The 27,615-nt window shown below is 33.1% G+C and overlaps 1 protein-coding gene across 1 annotated transcript in view; it reads left to right on the top strand.

Annotated features, from left to right (window-relative positions):
- LOC111140884 (LDL receptor related protein 1B) overlaps positions 1-27,615 on the top strand; it is a 1,957,146-nt gene that overhangs the window by 1,773,039 nt on the left and 156,492 nt on the right. The window contains exons 68-69 of the mRNA XM_022493131.1: positions 18,062-18,178; positions 25,003-25,109. Coding sequence (XP_022348839.1) covers positions 18,062-18,178; positions 25,003-25,109 — 224 coding nt within the window. The remainder of the gene's footprint in view (positions 1-18,061; positions 18,179-25,002; positions 25,110-27,615) is intronic.

Here is a 27,615-nt window from a genome sequence, read left to right on the forward strand (position 1 = left end):
AAATTTGGTTCACTGTTGCTGAGTTAGCCAATCTGTTAGCTCACATTGGAAAGAAGAAAACCTGTTTTCTGTGTATTCATTTTCACCCCAACAGATTTTACTATATAGTACAGAACGTATTTACATAGTGATTCATAAATTTCATTAATGCATAGACCTACAAATCTCAATTTTCTTTATCAACATTTTGAGGATCCTTCAATCTGAACAGAGTAAGATAAATTTTTCTTTACTTTTCTCAGGATATTTAATTTCAGTTTATATCTCCTCCTTCCTTCATCACCCTTTGGATCCTCCCTCCCATCTCTCCATTTTCCATCTTTTCTCTTAGCTTTCCTTTCCAGTTTATTCCTGCTTTATTTCCATCCTTTCCCTGCCAAACTACAATAAGATCAACTGGTGAATGTGGTGTGAAGTCCAGGTATTTTGTTTTCTTACCTCAAACATGTTACCTAAATGAGTAAATTTGGAATCTCTTCTACCATCATTTGAGATCCATGTGTGTAATTTATATACCAAAAGGTATTTATCCAGTATTATTTATCCAATTATTTACCAATATTGTGGGGAGGAAACACAGCATTATGGTGATTATGCATGTTGTCATCTCTCCTATTTTGGTGAAAATTTTAATGACTTTTCTCACAGCCATTGTCCAGTTGAATGTTTATGTCACCTAAATCTATTCTTAATATGCAATTAAGAATTATTAATACACTTAAAATTCTTTCCAAAAACCAGAACCTTGATATGTGTTGTCTAATCATGGTCAACAAATTTGAGAAATAGTATCAAAGTTTTTCTTGACCTTTGCCATTAGTCATTCATTTGTTTGAGAGACATAATATATCATATATAAGTTATATCATTTTATATAATACTGCATCCCTGTGAAGATGATGTTGGGATAATTATTTTATTTTATTTTATTTTATTTATTTAAAAAATTATTTATTTGACAGACAGAGATCACAAGTAGGCAGAGAGGCAGGCAGAGAGAGAGAGGTGGAAGCAGGCTCCCCGCTGAGCAGAGAGCCCGATGTAGGGCTCGATCCCAGGACCCCGAGATCATGACCTGAGCCGAAGGCAGAGGCTTTAACCCACTGAGCCACCCAGGCGCCTCTTGGGATAATTATTTTAGAAAAAACCCCGAGGGCACCTGGGTGGCTCAGTCAGTTAAGTGTCTGCCTTCTGCTCAGGTTATTGTGATCCCAGGGCCTTGGGTCCTGGGACTAGGCCTCCCCTCAAGCCCCTCTTCAAGCACCCCCACTTCCATGAAGCCCCATGGAGCCCAGCTTCCCTTCTGCATCAGACTCCCTGCTCACTTCCTGCTCAGCAGGGAGCCTCCTTTCTTTCCTCTCTCTGTCCCTCTTCCCTTTCACAGCTCACAGCTCCTGCACTCGTTTGCTCTCTCTCTCTCAAATAAATAAATAAATAAAATCTTAAACAACAACAGCAACAACACCAACTCCCAGAACAATTTTCTCTCAAGTCTTAGAAATATTACTGTTCTCTTTGGTGGAGAAAAAGCTGGTATATTTAATCTCTTGTATATCATACACTTTGTTATTTCCTTTTATATTTATTAAAGTCTATTCTCTACCGCCCACCCCAGAAAATGAGAATACTTACCTCAAAATTACATCATGACATATTTCTCCCAGATTTGTGCCATCTGCAAGTTTGTAAAGAGTACATATTATATCTTTATGTAATTTCTTAATAAAAAGTTTAATAAAGTTGTGTCAAGGATAGATTTGTTGGCATGACATCAGAATAATCACTCCAAGTTGCCATCAAATATTACTCTTTGGGTCTAGTTTTTCAGCAGTTTAAAATTAACATTCAAACTATTATTTGAAATATATTTACCATCTCCTCGAACACTAAGTGACTTGTTTCCAAGCTACAGAATTCCCACAATGTTATACTGAGATGTCATAGTTGGTGTGATTTCTTTTGTTGTCATATCCATTTTCCTCTGTAACATTTGGTTTTCCGTTTTTTCCTGGGCACTTTTCTTTCTTCCTGATTTTTTCTTAAGGAAATCTAGGTCAAATTCTAAGTCTTATGTTCAATATTCTTTGTGAGCTTTGTGAAATATATTCATTCATTGCTAAGCATCCATCTTTGAGTTCTCCTTGGCTTATTTTTGTTTTCTTAAATTTCTTAGAGAAATTTGTCAGTGTTCTGGAAGAAAAATTTTAAGTTTGGAACCAGAACATCTAACTATTATTATAAGGACTCTGACTTCATAGTAGTGCCTTAAGTATTAGGAATAGAATAATTAACTAAAATCATGGATACTATCAGTAGGATTTCTCTAATTCATGTGTCCGTTTATGAGTGTATGCTTATATGTGTATTTTAAATTTGAAAATATTTGGGGGAAACTGCCATGAAGTAATCATTCCTGATGTATAGCAAGTATATGTAAACAAGAAATTATTTATATACTGCACATAATAATTATGTATTTTAAATATGTAATTAGAATATATAAGCCAGCATATCAGATCATGATATCAAGAATCTTTTGGCTCATAATGAAGCTAAATTTTAAAAAGTTAAACAGTTTAAAGAAAAATACTAGGTAAAACCACAGCAGAGGTGATATTAGCAAATAGCAAATTTGTGGAAGTGGCACATTGATGAGTGAGTTGGAAAATATGGCTCTTGTAAGGTTGACTAGGCACCTGTTCAGTGGGTTCTTTGCTTTCTTTTTTACTTAGTAGCTGTTCCCAGTCAGAAGAGTCAACCTGGTCTTGTAACAACACTTGTCATCAACTTTCACTATGATTAAAATTTTTATTAATTTGGTAATATATCCCATATGTCATATATGTTTTGAAGTGCCAATTATTTTCTTTCTTATACCCAATAGACTATAATGTGAAGGACAATTCCGTTTCTTCCTTGTTTATAGTGAGACATTTAGAACTTGAAGGAATATTTAACTGAGCTAAATTAATGCAAATTTAATGATGACTTATATTATCCATTGAGATACTTTACTTTCTGCATGCATCTAATGACTGTATTAAAATGTGAATTTTATTGGCACCTTTATTTGAATTCTCATATTAAATTCAGCTCAAGCATTGGTTTTTAAAATTTCTTTCATAGCCTGCTGTCTCTCTGATAAATATCATTCTACAGCAGATGCAGTATTATTATAGGAGGCAAGCAGGCTTATTAGAAGATGAATAAAGACATCTAGCAGGGAAGTACACTACTAAGGTTTTTAAAGATGTTTGGGAGTAAAGCCAAGCAAACCATCATGTACTGTAAGCAGAATCTTAAAAAAAAAAATCAATACCTTGCTGACCAGGCAGCCAATGAGGAAATGACAAGATAAAGGCTAATGTGATAATTTGTTGATATGTAGCACCTAGCTGAACTCTAAGTCAAGTAAGGGGCATGTTCTATATCGAGAGAGAGAGACTGCTTTTTTTTTTTTTTTTTTTAAATGAGCTAACTTGTTTCCCTCAAAGTTTAAAGTATGCCTGATTATGAGAAATAACAACAACTATACATAGTTCAGGAATAATAAATCTTGTCACTGAAGGCTTTGTAATACTGTCCATATTTATCTCTGAGTGTAAATTTATAATCACTATATAAATATAGTTTTCCCCCTCTCTTGTAGATCTACTGCAGCTTTAGGGTTTTATGGTGAAGACAGCTATATTCTTCCTGAACTCATAACTTTTGACATGTATACAATTTTAGTCAGCTCCTAGTGTCCATAGAACTGAGATCTTGGTATAAAATAGCAAAAGAAAGAAGCAATGAGGACCTTTGTTTTGGGGAGTTATTTGTGTCCCAGTTGCAGAATAGTTTTTAGTGCAGATACTGGATCAAATGATACAGATCCAAGTCCTGGTTCCAGATTTTAAGAGCTGTGGGTTTTGAGACAAGTAATTTACTGTAACCTTAGGTTTAGCATCCTTAGCTATTCAATGTACTTTCGTTGTTGAGTTGCTAGGAGGACTCCATGAGTGAGGCTGAGCCTTAAACCTAAGAAAGAGAAAACTATCAATGAATATAAGCTATTATTACTGTCTCCAACCTATAAAAATCTAACCTGGAATCTAAAAGTACCAATACCAGTTTTAAAAGATGGCCCATAATATTTACTTATGAATCACTTCAGTTATACAAATTTTACTGTATTGATTATAATGAAATAACAAATACCCATGTTGTAAAAAATAAAATATAATTCTAGTTGCAATGATAGACCTATTTGTTACTTCTATAACAATAAATCAATAAATCTAGTCAAGAGATCAAATTATTGACCTGTAAACAATATAACTTATTAGACACATTTTATTTTAAGATTCTCAATATTCTTTCAAAGTTGAGTTTGGCTTGTTCCTACCTATTGTATACTTTATCAGTATATGCCATCCTGCTAGCTTTGTAGATAAGAATAAACACCAAAGCTGAGAAAAAGGTAATTAGGGTAATTATCCAGAATATGTACAGGCCAAAGATTTCATCATGGCAGTTCCAAAATCTGGATTACTATATTGCTGCAGTCATCTAACAATCTTTCAAATTTTCATCTTTATTTTGACATAAATCTAAAAAATTATGTGAAATTCATTTGTCAGAAAAAAAAAGGGATCAAATTTATATGCTCTTTCCAGGAGGAGAAATAGCAAGAGAAGTTCCTTACAAAGCGTTCTCTGATGTGAGTGCCCTTCCTCGACAATGGTTTGTCTTCCTGACCTCTCTTACCACTCTTGACCCTCTCTCTCTACTTCACCTATCTTATCTCCCTGCTGTTCCTTGGACACTCCAGGCCTGGTTATTCCTCCAAGGTCATGTTTCTTCTTGGAATGCTCTTTCTCCCAGAAAATGCAGTGTCTCAATCATTTTCTCTCTGTTAGTCTTCAAGGTCACTCCTTAATATAGCATTTTCAAACTCTCTTAGTTGAAATTCCTCCTTCACACATATTCCCTATTTCCTTCTCTTTTATTTCTCACTGTAGCACTCCATACACAATAAAGACCAAGTAGGTTAGCAGAAAGTGAGACTGGCCATTAGACATTTGTATTACTAAAACGTGCTTTTTTTTTCATACACCATATTTGAAGCATTATTTCTCCTAAGCATTATAAACCATATAATATGGCTTCTCTAAGGTACTTGGGGTATGGATAAATAATAAAAGAAAACTGCATTCTAGATGTAAACTAAATATACTTATCTATGATGGAAAACAAACAAAGGAATAATTAAATGTTTTACATGTTTTTAAATAAAATGTAAAATTATTCAGTATAAAAGAGGTATAAAAGAAAAAATTATACTACTTAATATGAACAACACTAAAAAAAAGCTAGAAAGTTAAAAATATTTCTATTTTAATATAATTCTCCATGGATTCATGCACAAAAATGAAGGTATTTTAATGAGAAAATTTGACAAAGTCAAAACTGTAAACAAACCTGAGTATATATTGAGTAAATGAAGTGATGTGTTTATGTATATAAAAATGTGTGTATATATACATCATATATGTGCATATATGTATACATAGATATATGTGCATTGTACATATACACATATGTATATGCACATATATGTACATATGTGTAAATAATTGTGTGTATTTTGACCTTAGCTTTTCAAATTCTTAAGGCAGTAAATTTTAGAGCAAATGTAAACTTCCAAAGAAGTGTTTAAAAAATAGTAAGTATTTGAGTGGTTTGTTTCTCAGTTAAATTTATTAACACATTTTTGACTCTGGCATTCCTAGTTGAGTTCATTATGAACTTTCCAAAGCATATCAGTTGGATAAATGATTTAGATCAGTTGCTCAAAAACAAGGAGATTTCTTTAATAAAAGTTAACACTGCTCCTAATGTTCCTCCATACACAATACCACAACAAAAATACGCCATTCATTATAATTGGTAGAAATATTTTTCTACCAAGATGAGTCTAGCAACGAAATAATAAGAATAACAAAGAAAAAGTTTTCTTCAGTTGTGGTATCAGTTCCTCCAAGATTTCAAATGGACACACAGGTTAATATTCAATGACAGATGAAACTACATGTAAATCTTGATTCTTGTCAGAATCTAACCTACGGCTATCTTTCTCTTATACTTTCTCTTTCTAAGGTAAGTACCTATGCACGCACACATGTTTCAGAGATAACTAGCAGTATCCTTTGTATGCATTTATAACTGGTATCTACATACTGTCTGCAGGGATGTGTATACGTGTGCATGTATCATTTTTACTTGGCTTTTAAGAGACAGGTATCTCTCATCCTACCCCAGATATTTATTTAATAATGTGTATCTAATTGTATGTTTCTAGTAAATAAAATTTTCTCTCAATTGCCATCCTTCTTCACCTTCCACTGAGTTTTATAATCCCAAAGAAAGGTTTGCTAACTATTTTACATTAAGAAGTTGTTTCTTTTAATGTTCATAATTACTGATTGATACAATCACAAAAATTCTAAACATGAATGATAAATTTATAAATACATATTATATGAGAAAGACTTTCAGAATATTGAGCAGAAAAAATATGTGACTTTGTTAAGTAAGTAACAAATGTCACATTCAATCTAAGATTGTTAGTTCCTGTGCAAGGAATTTTAGAATGTAGGCTAAGGACAAGATAAAGATATAAGGATTATCAAATATAAAATGATGTGAATATCACTAACAAAGACTCTTTTGAAACATGTATCCACACACATAACTGTAGAAGAAAGTATTTTTATTGCAAATGTTACCTTCCTTATTCAAATTACAAAAAAAGTTATAGCTTAGATACCAAACTCTAGGAGAACAGTTTAGCTAAAGTATATCCACTAGACAAATATTATACAGCTATAGAAATGACATTTGTAAGAATTTTTAATGACTTAGAGAAATTATTTCTATGTAATTTTTGGTGAAATATAGAGTGTACAATATTTCATTTTCGTAGTGAGGGTAACATAATGGAGTTTCTTTTATGTGGCTATGAGCTATTTGTTTCTACTTCTTTGTGTTATAGCTTATATTTCCATAAAGAGTACTGTATGTGTCACTTATATAGTTAAGATACTGTTTTTCAAGAAATAAGAATAACATGAGCTGAAAATATTTTATATATCTGATAAACATATATTCAGATAATAAAATTAAAGCACAGTTTTGTTTAAAAGACTGCAGGTGTCTTGTAACCTTTCAAATTTGCAGATTGGGAATGTGATTTCCCATAGTATTTAAATGTCTTATGTGACTCATAGTTATGTGTGACCTTGAGCAAGTTACCTGGTCTTTACTTATAAAATAAATAGGATGCTTCACAAAGTTATAGTAAAATCATTTGTTCACTTAAAATAATAACATTATAAATGTAAAGGACTTAAAGCAGTGCCTGCAACATAGAAGTCTTTTAAATAAATGGTACTCTTTTTCCTCCTAAATTCACGTTGCTTGTTGATGATAAAGTTGAAATCTGCATCTTCTGTTTTTATTTACTATTTGCTTATTTTTACATACTATTTTTTCTATTTATTAACTATTACTACTATTTAAGTAGCTGGTTACTTAATTATTACTATTACTTAATTTTCACCAGTTACTCATTATTAAGCCAGATATTCATTTCAATATGTGTATTTCACTTTAATTCTTAGCCTTTGTGAAACTGAAGCACAAAGAAGATAAATAGTTATTTTTAAATTATATGAGTAGGAACTAGAATTACCATTCAAACCAAATTCTGACTTTAATACTCAGGTTCTTTTCACTATGCCTTACTATCCCCCACCAAATCAGAGTTTGATGTTGTTTATCCTAAAAATGTAAAGTGAATTGAGCAATTGTCTCATGCTTCTGACTTAACTGTGTCAGACCAACTAGATAAATGTAATCAAATGGATATTTACAAATATTTTGGTAGACTCACTTTTTAGTTGCCTCAAATTGCTTTTACTTTGCTTTTAAAATAAAACATGGAATCAATATTTAGAAAAAAGGCAGGAAGAGTCTTTTTTGTTTTCCTGTAAGCTAGTTGAGGAAACCTAAGTAGAATTGCTGGAAAGTGACTACCAGAATCTCTAATGGGAACTCTAGAATGATTCTGAAGAGTGGTGCCCTACCTACCTCTTCGTTTACAGAGATTTGGGTCCCTCTTCATCTGAGGTTCACAAATGCAAATTTGTTTGTACAATATTACCATATAAACTGTCAAGACAACAGGCTGTTGAAGAGAATGATAAATGGAATAGAATGGTTTTGGCAGATGATATACAGTGTGTTAGCAAAGAGGAAATAGTAACCATTTTTCCCCTCTCCACAGTTTACAACCATAGAGTTACAATACAACTTTCTAAATAAGAAAACACACACACACACACACACACACACACACACACACACACACAAATTCTTGTCAAGTGCAATAGATAGTATTACAGGATTTAATATGACACTTTCTAAACTGCATAATATGAATTCAAAATATTTCCAGTGAAAATTACATTGCATTGACATGCAATTTATAAAATGTCATTATTGGAGCTTCCAGAGAGCAGGCTTCTTACAGATTCACCTCTTTATAAAGAAAATATGTCATTGGTAGTTTGTTTTACTTTATAAGCCTTTCTCTTCTCTACCTAGAAGAATAATGTAAAAGTTAAAAAATAAGTAAAAATTCAAAAGTGAAGCAGAAGTAGTAGGATCCCACTGGGACAAGCCACATCTGCCATTGTTATTCTCAACTACTGGTGCATCCACAGATTCTTTCCACTTCCCCTAAAAGAACAGGCTGTGCATGTAAGTGTTCATTGAGAAATATTACTCTGATTGATGGGAAGTAACATGAATTTAATTTTCAGATCCACCAAACACTTTACAATACAAGGCAACCTGCAGCTTTCCAGATAATCAATATCACTAAAGGCTGTAACAGCATATGCCACATAGAGAAGAAGCAAAAAAAAAGGGGGGGGGGTGTTTGTACCATCTCCCATCTTCATGGAAGCCTGGATTTGCAAATTACTTTTAGAGACTAATTCTGAGGCTTCTTGTGGAAAGTGATTGCATTTCCCAGGTAATTATAAATCAATGAAATAGCCTAGGAATTATGTAAATCAGCACATATAGATAAGAACATTAATATGAGAAGTCCCTCATTTTTTTAAGCAATAAAATAATATAATGTTTGCATTAGTCAGGACTCTTGTCTGTAAATGAGAGAAACCCAATGCAAACTAGTGGCAAAGTAAATTTTCCACCTCAATTCCAAGGAGTGGATGGAGTTGACTTCAGGAACAATTTGAATACAGGTATTTACATAGAGTCATAAGAGCCCTATCATTTTTTTTTTTTCCATTTCTAAGCTGTTTGTTACTTTGTTGGTGTCTTCTGAGAATGGTACTTTCTATGTGGATTTTTAAATGACAGATGGCAACTTGATGCTATAGTACTTGTAATCTCAAGAAAGAAATAGTCTCTTCCAGTAACCATTGAAATCACCTCCAATGGCTTTAATTGGCCTTGTTCAGTTTTTAACAGAGACTTCTAAAATGCCTGTCTCTATACCCAGTTTTTATTCCCCCCTCAGAAACAGGACTGTAAATCTTAAGTCGACACATTCCTATTCAGAATAAGTCATCACATCTCCATCTCCCCTTATAGCAACATTTTTTTTAAAGATTTTATTTATTTATTTGACAGACAGAGATCACAAGTAGGCAGAGAGGCAGGCAGAGAGAGAGGAGGAAGCAGGCTCCCCGTGGAGCAGAGAGCCCGATGCGGAGCTCGATTCCAGAACCCCGGGATCATGACCTGAGCCGAAGGCAGAGGCTTTAACCCACTGAGCCACCCAGGCGCCCCTAGCAACATTTTTTTATGTGACCAAATTCAGACCATTGAAGTGTAAGCAGAGGTGTTATATAGGACTTCTAGGAAGTCTGTTTTAGGGTTTTGTTTTTTTGTTTTTCGTTTTCCTCCAAGTAGAAGGGCTTCTTTTTTTGTATTTTTGTTTGTTTGTTTAGAGAGAGAGCGTGTGCCTGTAGGGTGGTGAAGTGCATGGGGCAGGTAGAAGATGAGGGAGAGAAACAATCTTAAGCAGGTTCCATGCTCAGTGCAGAGCCCAATGTGGGGCTTGATCTCATGAGCCTGAGATCATGACCTAAATTGAAATCAAGAGTCTGATACTTGACTTTACTGAGCCACCCAGGAGTCCCTCTTCTTTTGCTTTTTTTTCCCCTCCTTTTTTTTTTTTTCTTGATTTTTTTGCTCTTTCTTTTTCAGACCTGCTAGGTGATGACGCAAGCACTAGTAATCATCTTGGGTCATGAGTGACTGAGAACAATGGAAGTCATTAGTTAAAATGGTATAGCAGATTGATAAAAATCAGTGTTCCTCAGGATATTGTCTAGCCACCATACAATCCTTGCACTGCCTTCCTCTGTGTATTTAACATTAAAGAAGAAAAATGTATCAGGTTTAAGCTGTTAAAACTTTTTTCTTTCTTTCTTTCCTTTTTTTAAAAACATGAATAATATGACACTTGTAAACTAATTGTGGTCTAGGATAAGAGGCCACCAAGGGTCATATGGTCCTCTCCTGTGACAGAAGAGGTAGTGACCCATGTGTAACAGCTTCGCCAACTATAATATGGAACAGTAATTTCAAAAAAGACCAAAAAGACCCAATCAATAGTAATGGTATATATCTACTATATTCATATTACCAAAAAGTAGGTGCCAGTGATCCTATCAGCTAAAGAAAATAAGGAAAAAAAAAAAAAAAACTTGACCCCTTGTATCATCACTGTTGAGGAACTCCAAACATCAAGGAGCTTTAGAACATTTGGGAAGCAACTTATATTGGTATTTATTTCCATATGATGCTAACAGAGACATTGAGGAGAATATAGGCTGCTAGGTCAGAATTAAGGTTGATTTAAAAAAAAAAAAAAAAAAAGGAGGGCGCCTGGGTGGCTCAGTGGGTTAGGGCCTCTGCCTTCGGCTCAGATCATGATCCCAGGGTCCTGGGATCGAGCCCCGCATCGGGCTCTCTGCTCCACAGGGAGCCTGCTTCCTCCTCTCTCTCTGCCTGCCTCTCTGCCTAGTTGTGATTTCTCTCTGTCAAATAAATAAAATATTAAGAAAAAAAAAGAATGACTTCTACATGAAGAGGCTATGCTTTGATAACTAACAGATGGTTATCCTGCCCCCAATGGAAGACAAGGTTTTCTCCAAGAGAAGGTACTCCGTTCTAACCCCATACTTCTCAGACTCTATGATGTTATAATCTGGAATAAAAGAAACAACCAGCTACCATGATAAAGGCTCAAGTTTATTGTTTTCATAGTTCTTTTTGCCTCAGTGTCTCTATAGCTATGTTTCTTTTTTTTTTTTTTAACTGTTTTTGCATGTTACTTAACTGTAATCATAATGTTTCTTGAAATGGAAGATGGAAAGTGTGATTACAAAAACAAACAAACAAACAAACAAAAAGAAAACAAAAACAAAAACAAAAAATAACCCAAAACTTTAGCAAGAACAAAAAAACCCACATTCCCATTTTTGTTTTTGCAGGGAGAGGGAATGCCAACATTTCTTAAATCACAAGCTAAAGTCTTCTTACTAACTGTGCTCTAAATTTTTTTTATCCAGTATATTTTCAAGTTGATGGCTAACTGAGCCCTATCCCTCAAGATGTAAATTTTTCCAAGCCATTTTATTCTGATCAGCTGTTGAATAAAACACATGGTAAATTTACAAGTAACATTTTATTTTCTAAAGCAATAGTAAAGTATTACTAGTGAAACAGTGTATAATTTCAATTTGGTTAGATATCTATTGAATCACTAAAATATTATTTTTTAGAATATTTAATATACAGGGGCACCTGGGTAGAACAGTCAATTAAGTGTCCAACTCTTGATTTCAGCTCAAGTCACAATCTCAGAGTGATGAGATCAAACCCTACATTGAGTTCCTCACTGAGCATGGAGCCTGCTTGAGATTCTCTCTCTCCCTCTTCCTCTGATCCTCTGCCCCACCACACTCAGGCACATGCAATCTCTCTCTAAAAAAATTTTTAAAAAGAATAATATACAAAAATGCATGTATATATAATATATACATATATACATTACACATACCATATATAATATATTTTTTATTATTTATTATATTATATATATGCATATGCAATAGGCATCATTTCACATATTCACTGAGGAATTAAATGTTTCCCTAATAATATAATTTGCTATTTTGTCCTATGTTGCCAAATGAACCAGAAAAAAAAAAAAAAAACAGAAATGTGTTATATATGAAAGGCCTACATATAATACCTACATGTAGGCCTATACAATTTTCCACTACTGAACCTCACTGGAAATATTTTAGTGGCATACATTTTTTTAGGATGTTCTCATGAGGAAAAAATGAAAAGGGACATAGACAGCTTGAAGCATCATTTAATTCACAGATTAAAATAAAACCTTTGGTATATCCAAAGGAGATGCAGTTTTTGACAACATTATTGTTCATGTTCTATATGCTGAATGACATATATTGTAGTTGAGATCTATAAGAAAACACTGGTTTATTTGCGTTTTTTGAATGCCATCTAAATTTTCAAAAGGTATGCTTTTTGGGAAGGCAAAGCTAACTGTACTTTTGGGTCAGAGTGATACCAGGTACGAACAAAGTGCATTTTATGTCTTAGGAAATCCAATGCTCTTATTACTACTGAAATCATCATCCCAAAAATGAAAACAGATAATTACAGACTGATAATACAAATGTCTAGGGCAGAATGAATACATGGTAGCTTCAAATGCTAAATAAAAAAAATCTGTGGAGACATTTGTATGTGAAACATACATGCTGTTGTTTACACTTAGTGTGGAATATTTAAATTTTGAGACTTTAAATAATTTTTTTAACAGAATGCTCTTTCAGACTACCCTTCGGTCTTGAATATACCTGAGCATTGAGGGACCAAATGAATAATTCTTTACCGTAGTATGTTTGGATTTTCCAAATGCCTTGCAATCTAATAGTGAAGTAATTTTTAATTAAAATATAATTAAAATTATATGCTCAGATCTAAAATGTTCACTTTAATTTTGGCAATTTTATTCAGCATTCAACAAATACCAAAATAAGATCCAGAACACTTCCATCCCCCTAGAAAGTTCCTTCATGCCCCTTTTAGTCAATTCCCCTAACATTCCCCTTTACAACCTCCAATTCCTCTCCAACACCACAGATTAGTTTTGCTTGTATTTGGATGTCATATACATAAATGCATTTAGTATTTACAATTTTGCCTGTGAATTTTTCATTTGCATGAAGTTTTAAAAACATTTCTAAGTTATATCTCAAGAATTCATTATTGTTTTGTATCTGAGTAGTTTTCAGTCACATGGATATATTCTCACTTGGAATATCTTAGATGCGGATTACTACAAATAAGGCTGCTGTTACGAACTTATTCTTCTTGTACGAATTTATTTTGTGAATGTTTGTTTTCGTTTTTCATGAACACCTAGATGTAAAATTGCTGGGTTATAGGGTAATTATATGTTTACCTTTTAAGAACCAGAAGAGAGAGTTTCAAGTCCTCTGTATTCTCATGAAACTTTAGTGTGGCCTTTTTGATTTGAGCAATTTCACTAAGTATTTAGTGGTATCTCCTGGTTTGAATTTGCACCACATTCATGACTGATGATTTTGAGAACCTATATTTGGCATTCAAATATCTTTTATTTGGTGAAGTATCTTTTCAAGTCTTTTGTCTGTTAATGTATAAGATATGAGAATTTCTATATATTCTGGACCGAAGTAATTTCCCAGATATATTGTATGAAAATATTTTTTAATATGTTGCTTGCCTATTCATTTTCTTAATGATATCTTTTAAAGAATAAAACTTTTTAATTTTCTGAAGTCAAATGTACCAACTTTCTTTGTATTATTAATTCTTTTTGTGTTCTGCCCAAGAAATATTTGCCTACTCCAAGATTATGAAAATATTTTTCCATGTTCATTATGTTTATGATCACCTCAGATTAATTTTTTGTATGGAGTATGATGGGTTGAGATTTGTGTTTTTCTTATGGCTAGCCACTTTTTTCATCAATATTCACTAAAAAGGACTTTTTTTGGTCCATTAAATTGACTTGAGTCCTTGTTGAAAATGACCACATATGTTTGCTTATATTTCTGGTTTCATTTTGCTTACTACTACATTTTCTCAATTACTATAGCTTTATAGAAACTCTTGAAATCAGATATTGTAAATTTTCCAACTTTTTCCTCTTTTTCAGTATTGGTTTATTATTCTAAATCCTTTACAGTTCAGTATAATTTTAGGATAATCTATTTCTTTAAAAATAACAAGTTAGAATTTTGATAGAGATTGAATTAATTCTTTATATTAATTTGAAAATTTTAAAAATTTCAAGTATTCTAATCTATGGGCATGATATATTTTTGCACTTTCTTAAGCATTATTCAATTTTTCTCAGTGTTTTACAGTTTCTCAGTGTTTTACACTTTTCAGTATGAAGATATTACACAACTTTCACTAGTTTTATTCTTAGGTATTTGTTATTTTATTGTAAAAGTTTTCTTTTTTTTCAAATTTCATTTCTGGTTATTCCTAATATAGAGAAATATAATTATATATATATATATATATATATATATATATATATATATATAGTCCTTGTATCCTGTAGCCTTACCAAATTCACTTATTGCTTCCAGTAGTTTGTACATTCCTTTGGATTTCTTTTGGCACAATGAGAAACTTAAATTTATCTTCCACTCCTGTATCCCAATCCACTTCCTCAGTTCTGGCTCAAAAACCATCACAGACACCAGATTTTTTTTTTTTTTTCAGAAGTCACCCTTACGTATATAAGTGCCAGTAGTATCTCAGTATACACCATATACAGTTCTACATTTTGGTAGTCCCCCTGGAAGGATCAAATTTTTAGTAGTATCTGTAATTCATGTGAAAATATTTTAAATTAAAAAAAAATACAAGTTTTCAGATACTCATTTGTTTTCTCTATATTTATAATACCCTCCAAAAATAACACATTGTTCCAAAGCTATATAATAATTTGAATAAATAGAAAACTTCATATTGTGAACATTTTATATTAATTACTGCAGAGTATTATAATGTGGAATTATATATGTTCTGTTCTTCAGTCAGTTTTTTTGGCCAGTGATTTTCAATCTTGGCTGTTCTTTGGAATCAGCCATAAAGTTTTCATAAAAATACCGATGTCTAGGTTACACCCTAGAGAGTCTGACTTTATTGATGTGGGATATTGACTGGTAAAAGGGATTTTTAAGTTTACTAGGTGATTTTCATGTGTAGCCAATTTGAGAACTGCTGCTTTAACTTGATCATACATTTTCCTATTAAAAATATACTTACATTTATATTTGCATTAATCTCCTCAAGGAAGACTTTAAATACAGAACAAGGCTATACGGATTGTATAGTTTGCATTTGTAATTTGTATAAACAATGTCATGGATCAAAAAGTTAAATAATTTGGAAACATAAAATTTGAATAACCTTGCATAAGGCAATTAGCCTTTCAATGTTACTGTTTTTGCATGCCCCAAATGGAAATCTTCGCAATGAACTGTAACTTATTTTTGTCAAGAAATAAATGCAGGGGCGCCTGAGTGGCTCAGTGGGTTAAGCCTCTGCCTTCAGCTCAGGTCATGATCTCAGGGTCCTGGGATTGAGCCCCACATCAGGCTCTCTGCTTGGCAGGGAGCCTGCTTTCCCCTCTCTCTCTCTGCTTGCCTCTCTGCCTACTTGTGATCTCTGTCTGTCAAATAAATAAATAAAATCTTAAAAAAAAAAAAGAAAAGAAAGAAATGCAGATCTCTTTCAAACACAAAATATGATACAAATATTTAACATAGTAGGAAAAAAAGTACAAATAGGATGCAGGAAAAAAAAAAACACCTCAAAAATACTTGTTGCTTTGATACTTTGTATCCATGGGAAATTGCTTGGAGCTAATGTTGTAATACTAGGTCTATAGTCTATTTGTATGCTCAGGTCTGATCTTTCTGACTTTCTTATATTCTAAAATTTTAAAATAATACTTAAAAAATAATGCAAGCAACACAGAAAGAATAAATAAAGCCATGTTAAACAAACATAGAATAGTGGTCTCAGAGAATTTTGTTTTAAATGCCACAATATAACGACCATCTATAAAGTTCAGTACCAAACCCCAAACCTGGTATTTTCAATGGTCATTAAGTTTCTAATCATCCTAATACAATTCTTGATTGAGTGAAATGTGCCAAATGTTATGTTAGAACATCTACAAATTTTAAGCCAACTTTTAAAACTAAATTTAGGTATAACATAGGCAAAAAGGATATATCACCAAACACAGCACTGTGTGACAGAAGTTGGGATCTGAGTAATCATTAGCAGGCAGGTAGGCTGCAATGAAGAAAGGTAGGGAAGAAGAAAGGGACAGACAGGCTTTTTATATACAGACATATATAAAGATATCTATCTATCTGTAGACAAATTTGACAAGTTTGAAAAATTTGAATTCTGTCTCGAGAATTTTCACAGAAATATTAAAATTTTTTGGAGTAAGATCTGGATATAAACTTCTCCATTGCCACTTAATACCTTTTGTAATATTGGAGAAATTACTTAAACTCTTTGAGAGTTATTTTCTCATTCATTTAAATGCATATAACAATACTTCTGAGGGATGTTATGAGAATTGAATATGATCATGTTTATGAAAATGCTTACCAAGAGGTGGGTTGGATCCTCGATAGATGTTCATTATTTAGTTTTCTAATTATATCTAAATCATTTTTGCTTTCATAATCTTATTTGTTTGAATTTTATAAGACACATTTTAAAGAGTACCAACTAGTAACAAATAGCTTATCTTCTCCTTTAATTAATTTATTTTACTAGTCTGAGTTGTAAAACTCAGTGTAGATCTCTAATACAGGTGAGAATATAGAGTCGATCTAAGTATATGAAAGGAGAATGTGTCCTAAATTATACGTTGACATTTATAATTTTATTATCATTATATTATTGAATTTATCCCATCTATATGTTTCAGGCCCTTGCTACTCAGTATATTTCGTAGACCTAAGGAGAATGTCATCACTTGAGAGCTTCTTAGAAATCCAGATCTACTCAATCACTGTCTTCATTTTAGCAAAATTCCCAAGTAATTTATATATATGTACATTGAAGTTTAAGATGCAGTGCTTTAGACTATATACAGTTAGCTATTACTCTTATAGAAATTTAAGAATGAGTAATCTAACTTTAAATAAATTCTTATTGCATGCATTCTGATTCTGGCTCCATTATGGACACAGATTATGTTGTAAAGAATACTAAAGCAAGAGTAAAAACACACAAATATATATATTGACTATGCCATTTAATAATAGTAAAAATTCATCAAGCTTCTAAACTCTGTCTTTCATCATCTGTAAAGTGAAAGGCTAGTTAAATCCAGTCCTTGCACCCAGTGGGATTATTAAGGAGTTCAAGTGAGATGGCACTTTATTATTTTTCAAGGTCTGTACACGTTAGATTTTATTATACTCTCTGAGTTTATATCAGTTGATAGGTAGGGAGAAAGGTAAGATGACAATCTCAGGTTCTGACTAATAACCATTTCTTTCTGCTGCCTTACAGAAGAAATAGAAGATGGCTTAGGGAGGGAGTGCTAAAGAGAATGTTAGTTCTTAATAGTTTTGATTTTTTTTATTGATTTGTGTTGACTTTATATGGGTGGGCCAATCAGTTGCTTTGTAATTAGCTAGTGATGAAAGCAAGACTAGAAAACAACATAAAACAAGACATTAGCATGAATTTTATTTAGCACTTGCCTTCGGCTTTTCTTAAAGATGCTTCTCAGTTAGTAACTGAATTAAGCTCTGAGGTAATGTCATATACCCTGGATTTGGCATGGCAGTGACTTCATGGAAGTCAACAACACAATCTCTGGCTCTTTCTCTTACAGATAAAAAGACTTGTGGGCCTCATGAATTCCAGTGTAGAAACAACAACTGTATTCCAGATCACTGGCGGTGTGATAGCCAAAATGACTGCAGTGATAATTCAGATGAAGAAAACTGTAGTAAGTAACTCTCGCTTGAGAACACTGCGAGCTTGACAGCATATTCAATAAGCAGTATAGCAATTTTTAGTTCAGTTAAGTTATGAATTTGAACCTATCTGTCCTGCAGCTCACATTTTTATACATATATTCACATTTGGGCAAGAATATCCAGACTAAATTGACCTGAATCTCAAATGGTAGAATTATTGAAATGCACATACTGGGAGTTATTTTCTTATAGTTATCAGAATTGGTATAAAAGTATCATGAGGTTTAATGCAACCCATTAGCATGCAATGAAGTGAGCCCTTGATGCAAGTTCATACAAAGGGCTGAATGATGTGGAGACAGAACAAAACATATCATTCTTTAGCGGATGGTATTCATTTCATTTCAGTCTCAAATCCTTTTACACTACAAATTTACCCATAAGCATCTTTCAGCGAAATATCTTTTATTCTCTCTGGAGTGGTGAACACCATATGTATTCAGGAGGCTTTTCTCTGAAAATAGAATAACACTATTATCATCATCTGCCTCCTGCATTTTTATGTAATAAATTTAAAAGACAATAATTGTCCAACAATTTTATTTTCTAAAAAGTATGGCAGTATGTAAAATTGTGACAACATCTTTATATTCTAGCATTAATTTCTGAATATATTTCCTACCAGCACTTTCTCACAGTGCTGTTTATACAAAGAAAGCAATATAGTCATGTTTTAAAATAAGATAATAATCAAATTCCATTTATTAAAAATTTATATTCTGCTTACTTCCAAAAAGGATTCGATGATAACTATAGTGTCTACTCTTACACATTGGACTAAGAGTATTCATTTCCCAAGACACAGGAGTTGAAATAGATATTGTTATGTTAAAACATAGGAACATTTTCTACGAAAGCATGTAATTAGTAGAGTCACAGCCTTAATAAACCACTTGGATATTCAGTTTGCAAATTATCAAATTTTTTTAAAATAACTTTTGAAACTTAATCTGACTGGTCTTTGAGCATCAGGCACATTAAGTATGAAATCTCTGGATCATTAGGATTATAGAATACTCTGATTTGGGGACCTTTTATTACTCCTTCACATATAGATATCTCAACTGATCTTACTCTTCAAAAAGGTAAAAAATATTGCAAAGAGGGGTGCCTGGGTGGCTCAGTCTTTAAGCATCTGCCTTCAGCTCAGGTCATGATCCCAGGGTCCTGGGATTGAGCCCTGCATCAGGCTCCCTGCTCAGTGGGAGGCCCACTCCCCCTGCTTGTGTTCCTTCTCTCACTGTCTCTATCTCTCTCTCAAATAAATAAAATCTTTAAAAAAATACATATATATGTATGTGTGTGTATATATATATATATATATATATATATATATACACACATATCTCAAAGAGTCATTAGAGTGTTCCAGATTCTTTTTTAAAGCAGGTTTTCAGATTCTATCCAGTGATTAAAATAAAAACCTAATGAGGTAAGAATGGCAGGAATAGAAGATCAAATACAAAAATGAAGCAATTATATACACTCTTTCTGTTTAATTGACTTCTGTTTCGGTGCTTAAATATACAGAAAACTATTTAGCTTAATTTTAGATACCTTGAGTGTTACTTGTCAATAAGACACCTGAGAAGAAGTGTCTTAAGATTGAAGGATGTTGAGAACAGGAGAGGGGAAGTGAGAAGTTCACATTGGAACTTACATCTTTGAAAATACTTTGTTCAAGGTGTGGTTGAAATTGTGTGAGAAGTTAGGTTACTGCTAAACTGGAGAAGAAAGGGAAGAAGAATGAGGGGTGGAAATAACCTGTTTCTGAGTCTGCTGGTGTTTCCTAGGTGGTTGAGAATGGTTTTGCTGGCAACTCCTAAAAGTCGTTTTTTTAAGCAAGAGCACAAGAAGGAACATGCCTCTCACTTGTCACTGGAAAAAGTTAGTGATAAATCACTGTAGCCACAGAACCCTTAAAGCAAGAGAGTGGCTACAATACCAAGCATTGCAGTATAAAATACCCAATTATGTGTGACTCAATTTTAGTTCCCATTCATTCTGATCATGTGGTGTAAGACAGCAACATTGATGAATTTGCAGGGGACTAATGACAGTGAACAAGAAGGAAGCATGTTATAGTTGAGACATGGTAGGATAGAGGACATACACAGGACCAGTATCAGAGAACTGGTTACATGGTAAACGTGTAAGAGTGTGTAAGAGGAAGGACTGAGGGATCTAGATAACTGGGTGGTGTTTGAAGATAGCATATGAATAGACCCAAAGAAATGATAATGTTCAAACATTGAAAATACTAGGAGTTCTACATGGACAGAAGCTCGGTCAATGAAGAAAGAGAAAATAATACATAATAGCTATATAAACACCTAGAAATTGGTTATATGGAAGTCAGCTTTAGAAAAGATACTGCTCCCATATAAAATGCTATCAAGATATTTGCAATTTCTCATTATCTATTGAAACTATTATAATTTCATGTATATAATTATAATAAAATTATTATATATACATATAAATTACTATTTACATATTGTGATCACAACTCTCTATATAACACATCACATATATAAATTTAATTTTAATATGTATATAGATGATAACAGTATACCAAAAATGATAACAGTATACTGTTACACATTTTCTAAATATCATTAGTCAATTTTGTGCATTTTGGTTCACATTTGGTGGTTATTGTTGGAAAATATTATATAGAGAAGTATAGCAGAGATAATCAATTAGCCTTAGAGTTAAAAACAACAACAGCATCTTTTTTTAAAATTTGACCATATTCTGTCAACCAACCACTCCCCTGCATTCCATTATACCACTCATTTCTTTTTTGCATGTATCTTAGTTCCTATTTAAATATCTGGAAATAGTGTATGGAGCAGGGCTATTTCTCAAGGTCCAGCACAGGGCCTGACACATTTATAATATTAGCAATGTATTGTTAAAATCACTTTTGGACTTACTTGTTTATGAATCTGATATAATGAGCTTATTCTTTAAATTGTGTTGGAAATACTCCAGCCATAGATATTGGAAGAATCTGAATCATAGTGGAGCAATTAACTACAATGATGTTTTAAATCCATTATGCTTTCTACTTTTTTATATTTATATGGGATAATTAGTCCATTGTCATTTTTTCATCATCTGCTGATGATTTCCCTTGTTAAGTGTTCAGCAGGGACACTGTGCTCCAACAATGATTTAGGCTCTTAAAAACAAGAAATTTTTTTTATTATTGAAGTTATTTTGTCATCTGTATCAAAGGTTTGGAAATATCTGACGAATCTATCATCTATACTATCTTTATCAGCAACAAATACAATATATATGGCATGTATGCCCTCTAAGTAATTGATGTGCAAAATAAATTATTTTACATCTTTGCATTATTAAGAAGTAACTAACAATCCAATAGATTTAAAAACACCAAATAACTTGATCAACCAGATTAAGGTTTTTGTAGAGAGACAAGCTGTGTCTGCCTTATTTGAATTTCTAGTACTTTCACACTGAATTTATATCAGAAGATTATTTGTATAGCATGTCAGTTATACTAATTGTACTCTAAAAATTCTCCTCAGATGCTTACACCCACATTCATATAACTTTTGAACTTATCACCAAGGGTTTATGATAATATACTCAGCAGAGAAATTAAAGTCTGGAAGCCTTTCTGCTCTGCCACTAACTCTGTGGCTTTGAAAGTCACTTTTATTTTCTAAACTTAGTTTCTTCAATTTTGTGCAAGATAGCTTCCAAAGCTCTTTTCAGTTCTGAGCCTATATGTTTTTGCCTCCTTTAGTATTGAGGAAAGTGACTTTTCCATACAATGTCCCTATTTTTTATTCTTACTATAGAATCCAGGTCGACCTTCCAAAGGCTTCTTTTTTTAATTTGGCATGTTTAGATAAGATTTATGGAAACCTGGTCAATTACTCATGCGTGAGGTTCCCTATCCACTTTAGATCTGGGGATATAGGTAGTATCAGAGAAAGTTAATGTGAGAAACACATTTTGGAAATACTGGGGAAGTTTTCACACCCAAGTATTCTTTCCAAATGGGTTATCTTCCAGATAAAATCATTTTGTTAATTTTGTTTTTAACAAGAAAAATGCTAACTATCATTCCAAGATCTAAAATTTGTCTTATACTTTATCCAAAAAAGATCAAAGGTAAGAAACAATAAGAGAATATAATCCCTCAGGACCTTCTTTCATAACTAAATTACCTTTTCCTCAAGAGAGAGTTTCCTTTTGAGATACCCAGTGGCAAAAGATTCTGAGGCATATAGATGAGAGTTAAAAACAGACTAGCTATAGCTATCCCATTCCTTGATGACACTTATGCATAAATAATTCATGATTATTATTGACAAGTGGTTTTGCTGGCATTCCTAAAAGCATGCTAGAAACTTACAGAATTTCATATGCACTAAAAAAACTTTTTTCAACAAATCACTCAGTTCCTCTGTGCCCATATCAGAATAGAGTAATTAATGATGTTAACAAAGTCTCTATAGAACAACCGTTCTGTGGAATTATTGGTCAAATGCTTTGAAATACTTTATAACATAACTTGTTATCATCTTAGATCAACAACCTTCAACCCTTCCTATAGCAAAGTGTGTCAAAGTTTGTGAAGTCATTGTTGTTTGGCATATGATGAACACACTTGTGTTTAAGATAAAGTCAAGTTAAAATATTAAAGGAAAAAAAATCCCATCCAAATACCTCCAACTCCATGAAATTTAATATTTCTACTGCTGTTACTTGTAAACATTTAAATACAATGTGTTTAAAAAATACTCTCTAATTCTTTAATGAAAATCATTTTGATTGCTATTTACCACTATTAAATAGATTAAGCACTTCTTTATTAATTAATTTATTAATTTCACTATAATTTGTTTTCCCTAAGAAGAAAACTGCATGTCTGCAAACAGGAGGGTGAAATGGCTTCATATGGAGGAATGATAAGACGAATTTTTTACTTTTTTAATTTTTATTTTTAATGAACTAGACATTGCTAGCCATGTACCTTCAAAAAGTAACTTGATCTCAGGGCTTTATTGTTAATCTCTGTAATATGTGAACACCTTATTTCCTCTGTAGTATGGGGGGCAATGATACGGCCTAGTAGTAAATAGTATAGGCCCTAATATCAGATTGCATAGGTTCAAGTTCAATACTAGCTCTTCTGCCTACAAGGTGATTGGGAGAAAGTTCTTTATGCTCTCTGTGCTTCAGTTTACTCATTGACGAAAGGGTCCTATAATAGTACCTACCTCATACAGTTGTTAGGATTAATTGTTGAGTTAATTCCTGTGCTTAGCATTAACTTCATCTAGTGCTTCACAACAAATACGCAATCACTAGTTGGTAGGAATTATTATTGTTAAGTAGTGATATTAGTATTTATACCGTTGTTTTTTAAGATTAAAATGTGGTGTATGTACATATAATGCAAAGACAAAAGGAGAAAGGGTAGTCGTCATGCTCAATAAACAAAGGAATGTTGAGAAATGAGGGGGATCCTCCTGTTAAGTGGCTTTTTCTCATCCCACTGAGTAGCATTTTGTCTTATTCATAGACTGAATGTCACACTGTAGACGAAGGTAAGTCCCAAAGCAGAACAAAATGCTGATACATATTACACTTTCCATATTACACTGGTCTCAGGAGGGATTTTTCTCTGGAAATATAAGAGCCTTCATGATACCAAACATCGATGCCGTTACCTGACAGCTAGAAACTGAGTGATTGTGTAGAGCAATATTCAAATGCAGGCTAAAAGAGCCACAATCTTTATGCAGAAAATGGGGCTTCGTGTGGATACTCCTTAAATTAAATGTCTGTTATTCCTACTTCACTTGAGTAAGAGTATCATTGTGTGTGAGGCGGCTGTAAATACAGTTAATGAGTAGAGAAAACAAAAAGGGGTCTTCCCTCATGCCAGATATCAGTTCTATTTAGAGAACAAGAACTAAATAAGAGATGATCTCTAGCGGTCCTACAGGGAAAAATTCCTAAAATCCTATTTCATTGTTCAGAGGAAACATACTCCAATCAGAGGTAAGCCAAGTAGCAAGTCATACTCTTTGGCTTATATCCTGTGTGTAAGATGGTGAATCATAATTAAATCAATAACTGGCAAATTATCTAAAATGGCAGGTAAATTATACAGAACATCAGCAAAACATTGCATAAAGAGGCAGTTTTTAAAAAGAGCCTCCTTCTGTCCCTTCCACTCTTACCCACCCAGTCATGTCCAATAATATCGCCATGTGCCCTTCTTTTTTTAATGAACTCGAGATTTTCTGGAGACAAAATTGACGAATTAGGAAGTCATTAGAATGCAAAATAGAAGTCAAGAGTCAAAGACTGGACTTACTACTCAATTAGTAAACAGCCCCATGAGTACAGTCACAAACCATCTTACTTACTTAAACTAAATACATAAAATGACAGAATTCCAACAGCTGGAAAAGATTTGTTATTATGTAATATGTAGATTTCTGTGTCTTTTATTTTACTTTGATGTTACATTTTTACTAAACAGTGGGCTATCTGTTGTCTTTTATACTTTTTTTTTCTGAAATACCACTTTCTATTCATGACTTTAAAATAAATGTGAAAAATCATTATATTATGTCCCAAAGATGCTTCATGAAACACTTTTTTTCTAAACAATTTATTGATTCTGCTTGGCTAACCTCTTTTTTCTTAATGCTACCTCATACTATATGTCATATAAATTTAGAATGCATTTACATATAATAGAATAAACCTGTGCTATTTTTTTTTGTGTCCCCAGAGCCACAGACCTGCACACTGAAAGATTTTCTCTGTGCCAATGGGGACTGCGTTTCTTCAAGGTTCTGGTGTGATGGAGATTTTGACTGTGCAGATGGCTCTGACGAGGTAAGCCACTTTGCCAAGCCAAACAAAAAAGATAGTTCTTTAGAGTCACATTTATAATTATTATTATTCAATCCAGTGAGGTGTGACATGGACAGTTCTGAAATGCACTTTACTCCTGACACAATGAGATAAGTAGTATTATATCTAAGCGCTGTGTGGCACACACCAGCGCAGGGAATAGCTCTTGTGCTACTATTGACAGTTAATTTTATAATCCGTTTTACCTCAAGTGGTGAATGGCTGGGTTGGGAATAAGATATTTGGAAACCTTATTCCCTACAGCTGGTGCCTTTGCCATCTGTGAATTTGTTAATAAATTTGCTGTAATATTTATAGTCAGGACTAATATTTTTATGCATTTTAAACAGTTTCTTCTCCCCAGTCTCTTTCCTCAATAGATACACTCTTATAGACTTCGATGTGGGTCATCAATTTTCATGAAACCACAGGTTCAGCTTTGCTTAGATGATGAATCACAACCCATTTATAATAAGGTCAATGTGAAAAACTCTGGAATATTTCTGGATGATTCTGGAAACTTAGACTGTGTTAACACTTATAATGTTTCACACAATTTATTATTTATGCCTCTATGTATTTGTGTCTCAACTGTTAATTACGCCATAAATCTTTTTTAAAAAGTATATGATACACAGTTAATATCTTTTTATCAATTAAATCTAAAGTGAATTGTCATCCTTTACTTTCAAATAGAGAAAGGTCCAGTAATAATCACTATTCATGATTTTCTCTGTTAATGATTTTCCATATTAATATCAGGAACACAGCACTGGTGAAATCAGTGCTACTCAGAGATAAATGAAAAATGAAGTGTCTGGTCCTCAGTGGCCACCATGGTTCATTCTAGGGTACAATGAATTTTGAGAGTTCTGCTGCTCTGGAAGGTCTCACATATGAACTTTCCCCTCGTGAAGGTCATCCCATTGACTCTAGGTTTGCCTAGAGAGAATCTACTCTGCTATTCTAGAGGTTTCTGTGTTTCAGGTCAAACTTCCTTACTCATCCACTGATTTTCTGCATCTTTGGCAGACATTGTAAGTCTCTACTATTTATAGAACCCATGCAGACTGGTTCTTTCCCAGTCTTCAGGTATCCTTATTAAGATTGGACACTTCTCCATTCTAACACTGTGTTAGAAAATTCCCCAGTCACATTCAGGAGCCTAGATTTTGGAAACAAATGTTTTTAACTTCTCACGTAAAGGCCAGAAAACCTAATTCTTGGGGGTTGCTAAGGTCTCTCAGGAGAAATTGAAAAATACCACTTATATTCATGGGGCTGTTCACAAACAAGTCAAAACAAAATAAAAAAAAAAAATCATAGGGGAGCTAAACTCTTACATTGCCCAGCTACATATTTACTTAGTATCCATTTATTCAAGAATTATCTTAAATGTTACCCAATGAAACACTTTTCACATAAACTCATACATACCATGGAAGTTTGTTTCACCTACCCCGTGTAATCCCTGAAACCTCAAGAGGTAAAAATATACTGCTTAAGGCTTATGATTTCATCTTCCATGTTATTCACTAGATATCCAAGGTACGTAAACAGACTCAAACACTTCTTTTTCAAAATCTTAATTCAAATGAAAGTAGATTAGATAGTCTTATTAACACATTTATCTCATGCCCTAAGTTAATGGAAGTTATGCAGTTCCTTGATGGCTGACTAGAAATCCATTACTCAGACATTTTCATGATATGCCCCTAGAGAATCTAAATTACGTTCTTTTTCTTTTATTTAATTTTTTTAATTTTTTTAATTTAACTTTATTTTTTCAGTTTTCCAAGATTCATTGTTTATGCACTGAACCCAGTCTTAAAGGTGGTCTTCCTCTACGTTCACAGCCATTTAGTGTGAAGTGTGTAACGCTACAGGCAGTTGATTCCTCTTTTCTTTTTAAGGTTTAGAATGCCAGATTACATTGACAAACAAAGAAGCAAACAAAACAGTGAACTGAACAGGAGTTCTGGGTGGTTCAGTGGGTTAAGCCTCTGCCTTCGGCTCAGGTCCTGATCCCAGGGTCCTGGGATTGAGCCCAGTGTCGGGCTCTCTGCTCAGCAGGGAGCCTGCTTCCCTCTCTCTCTGCCTGCCTCTCTGCCTACTTGTGATCTCTGTCTGTCAAATAAATAAATAAAATCTTTAAAAAAAAAAAAAGTGAACTGAACAAATGGCTAGAAAGCCAAATTACACACAGGATACTCTCATCTTAGAAACAAAAGATAAAATTGTGAGGTTTTATAAGGATGCTAACTGATAATGTAATTAGCTTGTTCATATCCAGCTAAACAATAATAATAACTTGGATCAATGTCATTGTGTATCACATTAATAGCAGAAAAAAATTATTTAAAGTGACTTTAAAATACAGTATTTAGCCTCTGCATTAAGTATATTGCATTGTGTGGACAAAAAATGCAAATGAATCTTAAACTGTGTTCATATATTTGGTAATAATATTGTTTTCGCTAGTTTGAAG

The sequence above is a fragment of the Enhydra lutris genome, unplaced genomic scaffold (assembly GCF_002288905.1).
Source record: "Enhydra lutris kenyoni isolate GAN:26980312 unplaced genomic scaffold, ASM228890v2 scaffoldscaffold1, whole genome shotgun sequence".
In the NCBI taxonomy this organism is placed as follows: domain Eukaryota; kingdom Metazoa; phylum Chordata; class Mammalia; order Carnivora; family Mustelidae; genus Enhydra; species Enhydra lutris.